Source organism: Rattus norvegicus, chromosome 5, assembly GCF_036323735.1.
Source record: "Rattus norvegicus strain BN/NHsdMcwi chromosome 5, GRCr8, whole genome shotgun sequence".
In the NCBI taxonomy this organism is placed as follows: Eukaryota; Metazoa; Chordata; class Mammalia; order Rodentia; family Muridae; genus Rattus; species Rattus norvegicus.
In genome coordinates, this window is record NC_086023.1 from 132,391,889 (window position 1) to 132,405,514 (window position 13,626).

At 34.9% G+C, this 13,626-nt stretch overlaps 1 protein-coding gene across 1 annotated transcript in view; it reads left to right on the forward strand.

The window, feature by feature from the left end:
* Skint4l1 (selection and upkeep of intraepithelial T cells 4 like 1) overlaps positions 1-13,278 on the forward strand; it is a 185,474-nt gene extending 172,196 nt beyond the window's left edge. Inside the window, exons 17-20 of the mRNA XM_063261325.1 lie at positions 2,488-2,604; positions 4,655-4,780; positions 11,423-11,548; positions 12,963-13,278. Coding sequence (XP_063117395.1) covers positions 2,488-2,604; positions 4,655-4,780; positions 11,423-11,548; positions 12,963-13,006 — 413 coding nt within the window. The 3' untranslated portion in view covers positions 13,007-13,278. The remainder of the gene's footprint in view (positions 1-2,487; positions 2,605-4,654; positions 4,781-11,422; positions 11,549-12,962) is intronic.
* Positions 13,279-13,626: the final 348 nt, after the last annotated feature.

Consider the following 13,626-nt stretch of genomic DNA (forward strand, 5'->3'; position numbering starts at 1 on the left):
GGTGTTTTTTTTCTTTTCTTTCTTCCCTCATTTTTCAAAAATTCAGCAGATGTTAGGTCTTGATAAATTGTTCTCAATGGTTTGTTCTTTTAGGGTAAAGGAGATACTAATTTTCTTAAATGGGAATATGAAAAAACCTCTTTAAACTCATTGGTTTATCAACAAATAAAAAGAAGACTTGAAGTTTGGAGGGAAATGTGTTGGAGAGCTCAGAGCTTGTGGGAGTGAGAGAATAGTAGGGGTATTTTCAATGTATCAAATATAAACTTTTGTAAAGGTAAATAATAAAAGAAGGCTTGGTGTTGGGTGGGTCAGGTGGCAAGGAAGAACTAAGGACAGTTGTGGGAGTGGAAATCATAATCAGAATATACTGTAAATGTCATTTTCAGTTAAAAAATAAAATTTTCAAAGAATAAATTCAAAATAAAATAAGTATTTCACAAAAGCAAAAATTGTATTAAGTATAATCTTCAAAGTGAAATTCTATAATTGAACAAAATTTGGATAATATTAATTTAATAACAAATGTCCATTGTGATAAAATACTTCTAAAATAGTTTGTTTATAGATTGAAACAAATCAAAAGACACCTTTATCAAAATTACTTTATTTTCCAACATATTTTATTTTATTTCAATGATGTTCACAGACAACTGTAGTTATTCTTTCTCTTTATATTTGAAGGTGGAATCAAAATGAAAATTAAAAAATCAAGGCAAATATATTTGAAATGTGTTGTACTCACTTTTATCCTTAAATTCTTATGAAAATTATTTGCAAATACACAAAAAAGAAAGTGATCCTATACACTACAGTTGTTCTTGAGCTATGGGTCATGAACAATACAAACACAAATTTCCCATACTCATAAGAACAGAGACGTTTCTCAGTGGCAAAACTCTTTTTAGGAACTTGAACCAAAAATAAATTTATTGTTAGAAAGTTCTAAGACCGTTGGAAGCATTCGTTTCATTACCATAAACTAGAGCTATAGCCCATATGATAATGCAAAATCATGAACTGGATTTGTGACTTTTAGTGGAGTTTTTCATCATTTTCTCCTGGGAAATATACACAATAGCCTTAAAACAGATAAGAGTAAATTGCAAATTGGGCAATAACATACCCATAGAAATAAGTTTTAGGACCTTATATTTAGTATAAAAATCCAGTCATGCAAAGACACTAATTCCACTTATATGAGATATTTAAAATATTCCAAACACTACATATAGAAAGTAGAGAGTGGTATAAAGGAGTTAGAAGAAGGAGAATATGCAAAACTATTGTCTGATGGATAAATTTTGATGAGATGGCAGCATTTACAGAGAAGAGTGGTGATGAGAGTTGTGCAATATGAATGTATTTAATGTCACAGAGATACCTTTTGTTGTAGTAACAGTGTTGTTTTCCCTTTCCAAGAGACTCTGTTATACTTACAAAGACACCAGTATAGGCTAGAAAGATAATTTATAAATATATTAGTAGATTAACCAAATCTACAATATTTTACTTCTATTTTCTCAAGACAACTGGAACAAAGCATCACTTTTTCTTCATGCTGTTTCGACTTCTTTTTCTAGAATCATAGAGTCTAATGGTTTACATCAGGCCTAAGGAATAAAAGTATAGATTGTAAATCTGTTTATTATTGCCTATGATCCTTCTATGAACAAAGGCATACAATTACCTATTCTAGAGTATGCTTTTCATTGATCTGGTTATATATGCAAATCATAGAATTTCATTTTTGTGAAATAGATAACACACCATCCCCTTTCCATTGACATTCCCATCCCAGGTGCACAAGAGTGCCCATTTCTCCATTCCATTGGAGGGAACATCTTTGGGTGATGGAAAGGTGCCAAACTTTTGTGTTCTCAAGATTCTAGACTGTCATTGAGTGGGTATTGAAGAGACAGCCTTGGTGAGAGAAGAAATTGTACAGATATGAATCAGAGAAGATGTGTAGCAGGCTGTAACGTGAAAATAGGGAGCAAATAGAGAATGTTTCACTATACTGTACGTGGGTCAGAAGTGTGAGGAACGTCAGCACTTATTTATATATAAATATATAATATATATGCTTATTATATATTATATGTAATTATTATATATTATATAATTATATATAATTATTATATATAAATATCTGTATTAAATATTTATTATATATTATTTTTATATATTATATTATAAATATATAATATATAAATATACCCATGTAATCTTCAAATAGACTAGTAAAAGCAAAAGCCATGTTGCTTGAGAAGAATGAGTGGCAGACTCCTCATAGCCTCTTCCAGGCTTGACACAAAGAGGCTCATCTCCAAAATCAAGTAGGAACAATTTCTTCTTTATTATTCTTGAGCATATAGGAGGAAGGAACAACAGGAATCTGAAAATCAAATCTACTTTTCTGGTACAAGCTAGCTATTTCCTCTTTGCTGCAACTGTCTTGATTCATTCCTCTCTTCCTAATCCCAGATTCAGACCAACATTTTGAGTTGGACACCCTGTGGTTAGAAGATATCACTATGATCCTGTGTGTGCTGATAGTGTTCAACATCAAACTCATGTCACTGATTTACTTCAGAATGTATGGTAAATATGATGGGAATGGTAACTACTTAGAAGATCTGGTTCATGTTACTAAGACTCAAATGTCTATAAAGTTACCTTTCTAGTCCTTTTGTCTTAGTAATTATAACAAAATCCATATAAATAAGGTGGGTTATACAATGGCTTAAAGATTATGGCCTCATTTTGTGATGTCTATTGGGGTTTTTCTTTTCACTGCTAAGAGTGTCTGTGCCTTTAAGGTTAGTGACTGTCCTAGATCTTACTCTACATTTATGATAACCCTCCCAAGTATAGATTAAAAGGCAATTATTTTATCCATACATCTCAAAAAAATCCTGTATACTGAACTTTCTCAAGATCTTAACGACATTTTGAAAGTTTATTCCTGAGAGTTTGGAATAAAGTCTTTTATGGTACAAATATTTATTTCATTTTTATAACATTCTCTTTCAAATGCCTCTAAGGCCCAGACTAGCAACACTAATAAACTTGCATTTATAAAGGTTCCATCTTTGAAACATCTTCTAACTCATCTACAGCTAAAAGCCCTATATTTACCAGGCAAAATCATTTTCCATTTAGATATGGATGGGAGGGTAAAACTGATACACCGTGAAGAAAAATCTCTATGATAGACTCCTGTAATTTATCAATAACGTACAATCTGAAAATGTTCTATTGGAAAAAAAACAACAATATCAGCCAACCACAACCCTCCTCAGCTCCCAGGGACTAAACCACCAACCAAAGAGTACACATGGAATGACCCATGGCTCCAGACGCATATGTAGCAGAGGATGGACTTGGTGGGCATCAGTGAGATGAGAAGCCCTTGGTCTTGTAAAGGCTCAATGCCCCAGAGTAGGGGAATGCCAGGGAAGAGAGGCAGAAGTGGTGGGTGGGTGGTGGCGCACCATTGTTGAAGCAGTGGGAAGAATGGGATAGGGGGTTTCTGGAAGGGAAATTGAGAAGGAGGATAATATTTGAAATGTCAATAAATAAAATATGCAATAAAAAAGAAATGTACACACATGGTATTGGAGTAATGGTTCTGCAGTTAAGAGACAAGTGACTGTAAAACTCAATTCTGTGATTCCTAAGCAGATAGCCATAGTTGTTGATAATTGGAAGCAAAAGGGAACTAATGTGAAGTAGAGCCCATGAAAGGTGAGGTAAAATCCATGTCAATTATTTTGCAACCTGGAGTACAGTAATGTCTTGCTTGGACCTCTCGGGGGATTGATCTACATGTATGATTAGCTCCATGTTGTTTTACTATTTCTTTCAGTACTTGGTTTAATATTTCCAGTACATCTTCCAGATGGTGAAGACTGCTTAGTCATTAAAATAATCTAGTCCATAATGGTTATGGGAAATTTATTCCCTTTTAATGTCAGATAATTTTATATGATATGCTCAATGGTCATTCTGGCAAAACAAAAATAAGTTGTGATTCTGTCTTCTAGAGGCTAGAAGTCAAAAGTCTGCTATATTGTCTAAAATATATTTCTAGTTACTTCAAAAATCTTGTACATCCTTTTCCGGAAGGTGGTATTAAGATTAAATAAAATGTTTACATATTTGGTAATCTATATAGAGACACTCTTTACTGTCTGTTCAGCTTAGGAAGTGAGGCAGGTTTTAGCAGATGAAAGGTGAGAATATATTTCCTGCACTGATGAAAGAGAAAGTCACTTTTATTTTCGGAATCTGTGGATCCAACTCAGTTCACTTATTTCAGCTCATGTTGTTCTCACAGCTATTCTTCGCAAAAAGATTGAATCTGATTAAAACTCATATGAGCTGAGCCAGTTTCCCACTCCATTGATTTTGTTCTACATTAGGTTGTTAGGGTAAGAAAAGTAAATTCTTTTAGGTGTAATAGTCTTAAAATGCCAACCAAGATGTTCTAGTCCCCAAACAAGCCTGATGCTATAGTTCTGTTTATGAGATGAGTAGGATTGGATAATGATACCATTGTTCTCAGTTGGGTCTCTTTGAGCTAGTTTCATATGTGTGAAATCCTTTTGTTAATTCTAACTCTCTCTCTCTCTCTCTCTATCTGTTCTAGGATATTTACCTAGTGGTGAAGTATGTAAATGTATATTGAACAACATATTAAGATTTTCACAATCCCTATTTTTCATAGTCTCCTCTGCAATAATCCTACTTAAATATCTGCAATTACAGAACAAAGGTAAATAATGTTAATTGTAGTAGCATATCTTTAGCTCTGTTTTCCTATATTAATGTTTTGGTGTGATTTTTATTTATGTGGAATAATCATTGGCATGGGGTTCTATGTTTTAGTGTAATGTTAAAAGATCATATTCTAACAGATTTCTGTGGGAGGCAACAACTAAATCTGCCAGTGTTTTCAGATGTGTTCTGGAAAAGATGCTTCTGCTCCTGTCATAGAAGAAATACAGCTTCAGAAAGTATTATTGAATCAAATCACATTTACTTTCATTATTTTTGTCATTTATTTGTCAATATACATATATGACTACAGGTCAAAAATTGTTATGAGTTTTTATTTAGAGTCCATTCTGGAAAAAATGTGAAAATAAAATGTTCTCTTAATTATATTAATAATATTTTACTTATATGTAGTTTCATGAGGATTTGAAGCCCTTGGTCTTGTGAAGGCTAGATGCCCCAGTGTAGTGGAATGCCAGGGCAGTGGGGAGATAGGAGAAAGTGAGTGGGTGGGTGGGGAAGCAACCTCATAGAAGCAGAGGGAAGGGTGATGGTATAGGGTATTTCTGGAGGGAAACCAGGAGAGGGGATAACATTTGAAATGAAAATTAAAAATAGTCAACAAAAGAAAAGAAAAAGAAATTACTTTTAATTTTTGAGGATCTATTAAATAGGAAAATGATATCTATTTGAAAATAGAATTTGTGATGAATTTAATAGCACTAAATATAATGTTAACTTTTGACAATATTTTATTCTTTAAAGGCTTCAAAGCTGTGGTTATATAGCTGCATTGTCTTTAATTACAACAGATATTTCTTTTCCACATAATATAAAACATTAAAAATATCTGGAATGGATGTATGGATATTTTGGAGGTTAATTTTGATTACTAAAATATGACCCTAAATTTATACATATAAAGAGAAAATTCATTCAACTCATTCTTTTTTCTTTTCTTTTTTTTTGTTTTATTGGATAATCTTTTATTTACTTTACACCATTTCCTGGTTTTCCATCCAAAAACCACCTATGTAAACCCCCTGCCCCCTTCTCTATGAGGGTGTTCCTCTATCCAACCACTCATTAAATTTTCTGAGAAACCTCCAGACTGATTTCCAGAGTAGTTGTACCAGCTTGCAATCTCACCAGCAATGGAGGAGTGTTTCTCTTTCTACATATCCTCTCCAGCATCTACTGTAACAGGAGTTTTTGATTTTAACCATTCTGACTGGAATGAGGTGGAATCTCAGGGTCCTTTTTATTTGCATTTCCCTGATGACTAAGGATGTTGAATATTTCTTTAGGTGCTTCCCAGCCATTTGATATTCTTTGATTGAGAATCCTTTGTTTAGCTCTGTACCCCACTTTTAGTAGGGTTATTTAGTTCTCTGGAGCCTAACTTCTTGAGTTCTTAGTGTATTTTGGATATTAGCCCTCTACCAAATGCATGGTTGGAAAAGGCCTTTCTCAATCTATGGGTTGCAATTTTGCCCTATTGATAGTGTTGTTTGTCTTACAAAAGCTTTTCAATTTTATGAAGTGCCATTTGTCTGTTGTTGATCTTAGAACATAAGCCATTGGTGCTTTGTTCAGGAAATTTTCCCCTGTGCCAATGTGTTCAAAATTCTTCCCCACTTTGTTTTCTATTAGTTTTGGTATATCTGGTTTTAGGTGGATGTCCTTGATCCACTTGGACATGAGCTTTGTATGAGGAAATAATATAGATTCAACTTGCATTCTTGTACATGCTGACTGCCAGTTGAACAAGCACCATGTGTTGAAAATGCTGCCTTTTTTTACACTGGATGGTTTTACCTCCTTTTTCAAAGATCAAGTGACCATAGTTCTGTGGGTTCATTTCTGGGTCTTCAATTCTATTCTATTGATCTACCTGCCTGTTTCTGTACCAATATCATGCACTTTTTATCATGATTGCACTATAATACTGATTGAGGTCAGGGATAGTGATCCCCCTAGAATTTCTTTTTGTTATTGCTGAGAATAGTTTTCACTATTATGGGTTTTTTGTTATTCCAAATGAATTTGAAAATTGTTCTTCCTAACTCTAAACAACTGAGTTGGAATTTTTATGGGGATTGCATTGAATATGTAGATTGCTTTGGGTAAGATGGCCATTTTTACTTTATTAATCCTGCCAATCCATGAGCATGGGAGCTCTTTTCATCTTCTGAAGTCTTCTTCAAATTCTTTCTTCAGTGACTTGAATTCCCTCTCATAGATATCTTTCCCTTGCTTGGTGAGAGTCACACCAGATATTTGTAACTATTGTGAAGAATATTGTAATATCAGTTGTTTCCTTAATATCTTTCCTTTGAGTATAAGTCTACTGATTTGTCAGATTTAACATTATATCCAGCCACATTGCTGAAGTTGTTTATTAGTTTAGGAGCTCTCTGATAGAAAATTTGGTGTCACATATGTATACTATCATCTCATCTTCAAGTAGTGATATCTTGACTTCCTCCATCGGAATTTGAATCCCCTTGATCTCCTTTTATTTTCTAATTGCTGTGGCTAGAACTTCAAGTACTATATTGAATACATAGGGAGAGAGTGTTCAGCCTTGTTTGGTCCCTGATTTTAGTAGGATTGCTTTGAGTTTCTTCCCCTTAAGTTGAAGTTGACTATTGGTTTGCTGTATGTTGCTTTCATTATTTTTATGTATGAACCTTGAATTCCTGATCTCTCCAATACTTTTCACATGAATGAGTGTTGTATTTGTCAAAGGCTTTTACAGCATCCAACGTGATGGGCATGCTTTTCTCTATGAGTTTGTTTATATAGTGGATTATGTTGTTGGATTTACATATATTGAACCATCCCTGCATTCCTGGGAAGAAGCCTGATTGATCATGGTGAATGCTTATTTTGATGTACTGAGATTCAGTCTGTGAGGATTTTATTGATTACTTTTGCATCAATATCTAAGGGAAATTAGTCTGAAATTCTCTTTCTTTTGTGGGTCTTTTTGTGATTTAGGTACCAGCATAACTGGCTTAATAGAAAGAACTGGGTAGTGTTCCTTCTGTTTCAATCTTGTGGAATAGGTTAAGAAGTATTAGTATTAGGTCTTCTTTGAATGTCTGATAGAAATCTGCACTAAAACCATCTGGGCTTGGGCTTTTGTTGGTTGGGACACTTTTAATGACTGCTTCTATTTCTTAGGGGTTAAGGGAATGTTGAGTTATTTTATATGACTCTGAAGTAACTTTGGTACTTGTTATCGATCTAAAAAATCATTCATTTTATACAGATTTTCCAGTTTTGTGGAACAAAGACTTTTACATTAGGATCTGATCATTTTTCAAATTTACTTATTTTCTGTTGTTATGTCTCCCTTTTCATTCTGATTTTGTTAATTTGAATATTGTCTCTGTGCCCTCTAATTATGTCAGCTAAGGATCTATCTTGTTGATTTTCTCAAAGAACAAGCTCCTAGTTTTGTTGAGTTTTTGTATATTTCTCCTTGTTTCTACATGGTTAATTTCAGCCCTGAGTTTGACTATTTACTGCTATCTCTTGGGTATATTTGTTTATTTTTGTTCTGTAGCTTTCAGATGTTCTATTAAGCTGCTAGTATATGATCGCTCCAGTTTCTTTATGGAGGCACTCAGGTCAATGAGTTTTCCACTAAACACTGTTTTCATTTTATCACATAAGTTTGAATATGCTGTGCCTTCATTTTCATTAAATTCTAAAAAGTCTTTAATTTCTTTCTCATTTCCTTCCTGTCCAACTTATCATTGAGTAGAGCATTGTTCAATTTCTATGATTATTTGAGTTTTCTGATGTGCTGCTGTTGTTGTTGTTGTTGCTGCTGCCTCTGCTGCTGCTGCTGCTGCTGCTGCTGCTGCTGCTGCCTCTGCTGCTGCTGCTGCTGCTGCTGCTGCTGTTATTGAAGACCAGCCTTAGTTTGTGGTAGTCTAATAGAATACATGGGATTATTAATTCAATGTTCTTTTATCTGCTGAGGTTTATTTTGTGTTATTTTCAGTTTTTGTGAAGGTACCATATGGTGCTGAGAAGAAGGTATATTCTTTTGTTTTAGGATGAAATGTTCTGTAAACATGTGTTAAATTCATTTGGTTCATAACTTCTGGTAGCTTCACTGTGCCTTTGTTTAGTTTCTGTTTCCATGATCTGTCCATTTGTGTGAGTAGAATGTAGAAATCTCCTACTATAATTGTGTGATGTTCAATGCGTGCTTTGAGCTTCAATGTTTCTTTTAGAAATGTGGGTACTTCTCCTCCATTGTTGGTGGGATTGCAGACTGGTAAAACCATTCTGGAAATCAGTCTGGAGGTTCCTCAGAAAATTGGACATTGAACTGCCTGAGGATCCAGCTATACCTCTCTTGGGCATATACCCAAAAGATGCCTCAACATATAAAAGAGACACGTGCTCCACTATGTTCATCGCAGCCTTATTTATAATAGCCAGAAGCTGGAAAGAACCCAGATGCCCTTCAACAGAGGAATGGATACAGAAAATGTGGTACATCTACACAATGGAATATTACTCAGCTATCAAAAACAACAAGTTTATGAAATTCGTAGGCAAATGGTTGGAACTGGAAAATATCATCCTGAGTGAGCTAACCCAATCACAGAAAGACATACATGGTATGCACTCATTGATAAGTGGCTATTAGCCCAAATGCTTGAATTACCCTAGATCCCTAGAACAAACGAAACTCAAGACGGATGATCAAAATGTGAATGCTTCACTCCTTCTTTAAATGAGGAAAAAGAATACCCTTGGCAGGGAAGGGAGAGGCAAAGATTAAAACAGAGACTGAAGGAACACCCATTCAGAGCCTGCCCCACATGTGGCCCATACATATACAGCCACCCAATTAGACAAGATGGATGAAGCAAAGAAGTGCAGACCGACAGGAGCCGGATGTAGATCGCTCCTGAGAGACACAGCCAGAATACAGCAAATACAGAGGCGAATGCCAGCAGCAAACCACTGAACTGAGAATAGGTCCCCTATTGAAGGAATCAGAGAAAGAACTGGAAGAGCTTGAAGGGGCTCGAGACCCCAAAAGTACAACAATGCCAAGCAACCAGAGCTTCCAGGGACTAAGCCACTACCTAAAGACTATACATGGACTGACCCTGGACTCTGACCCCATAGGTAGCAATGAATATCCTAGTAAGAGCACCAGTGGAAGGGGAAGCCCTGGGTCCTGCTAAGACTGAACCCACAGTGAACTAGTCTATGGGGGGAGGGCGGCAATGGGGGGAGGGTTGGGAGGGGAACACCCATAAGGAAGGGGAGGGGGGAGGGGGATGTTTGCCCGGAAACCGGGAAAGGGAATAACACTCGAAATGTATATAAGAAATACTCAAGTTAATAAAAAAAAAAAAAAAAAAAAGAAATGTGGGTACCCTTGCATTTGGGGCATAGATATTCAGAATTGAAAATATCTCTTGGTGATTTTTTTCTTTGATGCATATGTAGTTTCCTTGCCCCTCTTTTTTTATGACATTTGGTTGAAAGTCTATTTTATTGAATATTAGAAGGACTATGAAATCTTATTTCTTGAGACCATTTGCTTGGAAAATTTTCCAGTCTTTTACTCTAGGGTAGTGTCTTTCTTTTTTGCTAAGGTGCATTTTCTGCATGCAGTAGAATGCAGGGTCCTGTTTATATATCCAGTCTGTTAGTCTATGTCTTTTTGGGGGGAATTGAGTTAACTGATGTTAAGAGATATTAAGGAAAAGTGAGTGTTGCTTTCTGTTATTTTTGTTGTTAGAGGTGGAATTATGTCTATGTGGCTTTCTTCTTTTGGGTCTGTTGCAATGAGATTACTTCCTTGCTTTTTCAGGGTGTAGTTTCACTCTTTGTGTTGGAGTTTCTCATCTATTATCCATTGTAGGACTGGATTTGAGGAAAGATGATGTATGCATTTGGTTTTGTCATGGAATGTCTTGGTTTCTCCATCCATGTTAATTGAGAGTTTTGCTGGGATTAGCCTGGGCTGGCATTTTTGTTCTCTGAGGTTCAGGATGGCAGACATCTGCCCCAAATTTTCTACCTTTTAGAGTCTCTGTTGAGAAGTCAGATGTAATTCTGATAGATATGCCTTTATATGTTACTTGATTTTTCTCTTATTGCTTTCAATATTCTTTCTTTGTTCTGTGTATTTGATGTTTTAATTATTATGTGACAGGAGAAATTCTTTTTCTGGTCCCATATGTTTGTTGTTCTGAAGACTTCTTGTATGCTCATGGGCATCTCCTTCTTTGGGTTAGGGAAATTTTCTTCTATAATTTTGTTAAAGATATTTGGTTGCCCCTTGAATTGAATCAGCTTTTAGTAGCAAAACAATGTGTCTATATTTTGTATTGTTTTGGTCTTCTTTCTCCTTCCATTATTCACTTTTCTTTCTCTATTTCTTTCTTTCTTTGTTTCTTCCCTTCTTTTTTCATAGATAATTTCATTATATATCAGAGGCTGGACTCTACTCTTTCCTAAATCTCCTGAGTGCTGACTTAAGGTAGTCTTCCACTCTGAAAAATCTTGACATAGTAAAATGATATTAAAAGATGTAATTTAACTCCTCTTTTTATACTGCCTCATTAATTTTCTAATTTTTAAGTTTTCTTAGTTTCTTTTTCAGATCCCTTATTTTCCTTGTACAGTAGCTGGATGGTGAATATATTTGTAATTCTAGGATTTCTCCTGGCAATTTTCAATGTTGAAACCTTTGCAACATTATGGCTATACAGACAATGTAAGTAAATAAGGCTATTACATCAAACCTAATATAGAACACATTTCTTTTCTTGAAGTGCCTCCTTTACAATTTATTATTAGCCAAAGTTAACTCAGTTTCTGAAGAGAAGAAAAGTTAATTTCTAATTTTGCTTTTTATGTTATACACTAGTATTTTAAATTCAGGTTGTAGTTTTCACTTGCATGAGTTTTTACCTGAAGTGTATAACAAAAAAAATTAAGTTTATGTACTGGAAAGATGGCTTAATAGTACTGGCTTCACTTCCAAAGCACTGGGTTAGATTCCAAGCATACACATGGCATTTCTCAAAGATCTGTTGTGTCTGTTCCAGGGGATCTGATGCCTTTATCTGACCCCTATAAGTACCATGTGGTGTATAGACAAATATGCAGCCAAACAATACAGATAAAAATAATAAAAGAAATTTGAAGACAAATTAAAAATAATAGGCTTTTTTGTTCTACTGTTAATAGCGTACAGAATTCTTACTGTTTTCTCAGATTTTTTATACTATGCTTCAAGGAATGAATCAATTTGTCTGTTGAGACTTTTTGACACTTGTAAAAATGCCAAGGTTTATGTTTCTTCAAAGATATTTTGATGACACTATTTTCCACTTAAATTATTTTGCCCCATATACATACATACATACATACATACATACATATATACATACATACATATATACATACATACATATATATGTATATTTGAAAATTACCAAGATGTATTATTTTTTGCACATTCTTTAGCACTTTCACTATATATGTGAATACACTTTACTCTTCTTCATTGCTGTTCAGCAAGAAAATTAAATTAATAGTTACTAAGTTAGATGGCACTTATTTCATTATGAACACATTGTTGCTGATATAACGTGAGTCAGGGTCTTCAGGTGAATGATATTCCCCAACACTTCTTACTTACAGATGGCAATTTGTAATTCTCTATTCAATTCCACTGATTTCCTTACTAGAATATCTTTAGATGAGTACTGAATGGATGTTGCATATCAAAAAATATTAGGGAAAAATAACAAAGTGTGAAATTCTGAGAAGAAACTTGTTTTGTGCTCAAAAGTTTACTCATCCTGAATAGTTTCTCATAAGAGTAAAAATAATTAATTTAAACACACACCCTTACAATTAAACTGATAAAATCATTTGAGAAATATTTTCCTTGGATAAGAATAGGGAAATACAAAAATATCAATATATTAAGCTATGAAAAATTAAATCATTGAATGGTGAATGAAAAACTTTATATTAGAGTGATAAATTAGTGAGTATAAATGGTAGAATGTAAATGCATTCTTGGGCCTCTAAATATACATGCTATTCCTCCCCAAATTCCCCAGATTAACTCAATTGTAGATCAAAAATACTTTGAAGATATTGTTCTTTTTTTAAAGATATCTTAAGACACAAAAGAAGAAACAATGACAGATGGAGATGAAAGAGCAGTTATGCTCTTATCCACTGAGCGAATGTAACACCAATGTAGCTATAGGAGGAATGAATGGTATTGCCTGCCTCAGCATAAACACCAGGAGCCAAGCACCGTCAAAGTCATCTCCTGCAGGAGGACCTAATTGAAGACTGCCTCAGAGACCAAGGATTGCTGAAGCAGACAATACCAGCCAATCAGGAGCTGGTATTTACAAGAGATGCTTTCTTGAGACCATTGGGGTTGGGTGAAGGTTATTAAAGAAACTTGCAGCAGTATTCAGATAAGCTTGCTCTTGTGTTTCTTATGTGCTCCGAGAGTCTGTGCCTTGATTCTGTGCCACCCCACCTCCAACCCCCAAAGGCATATAAGGTCGGGTAGTGGGTGGTCCAGAGCATAGGCAGCATGTGACACCCAATGGACTACTTCATCCTTCCTATTTTGCTGCTGCTTGCCAACCTCCTTTACTCTGGGCTCATTTTTGTCTGTTACTGCAAGGACTGTGCTCATGGTTCAACTTGAACTTCTCTTCATTTTGCAACCTACTTTTAATAAGAGTTCAACCTCTCCTCTACCCCACCACCCAGCAGAGGTAGTGGAAGAGAAAAGTTATGGGGAGATGGGGTAAA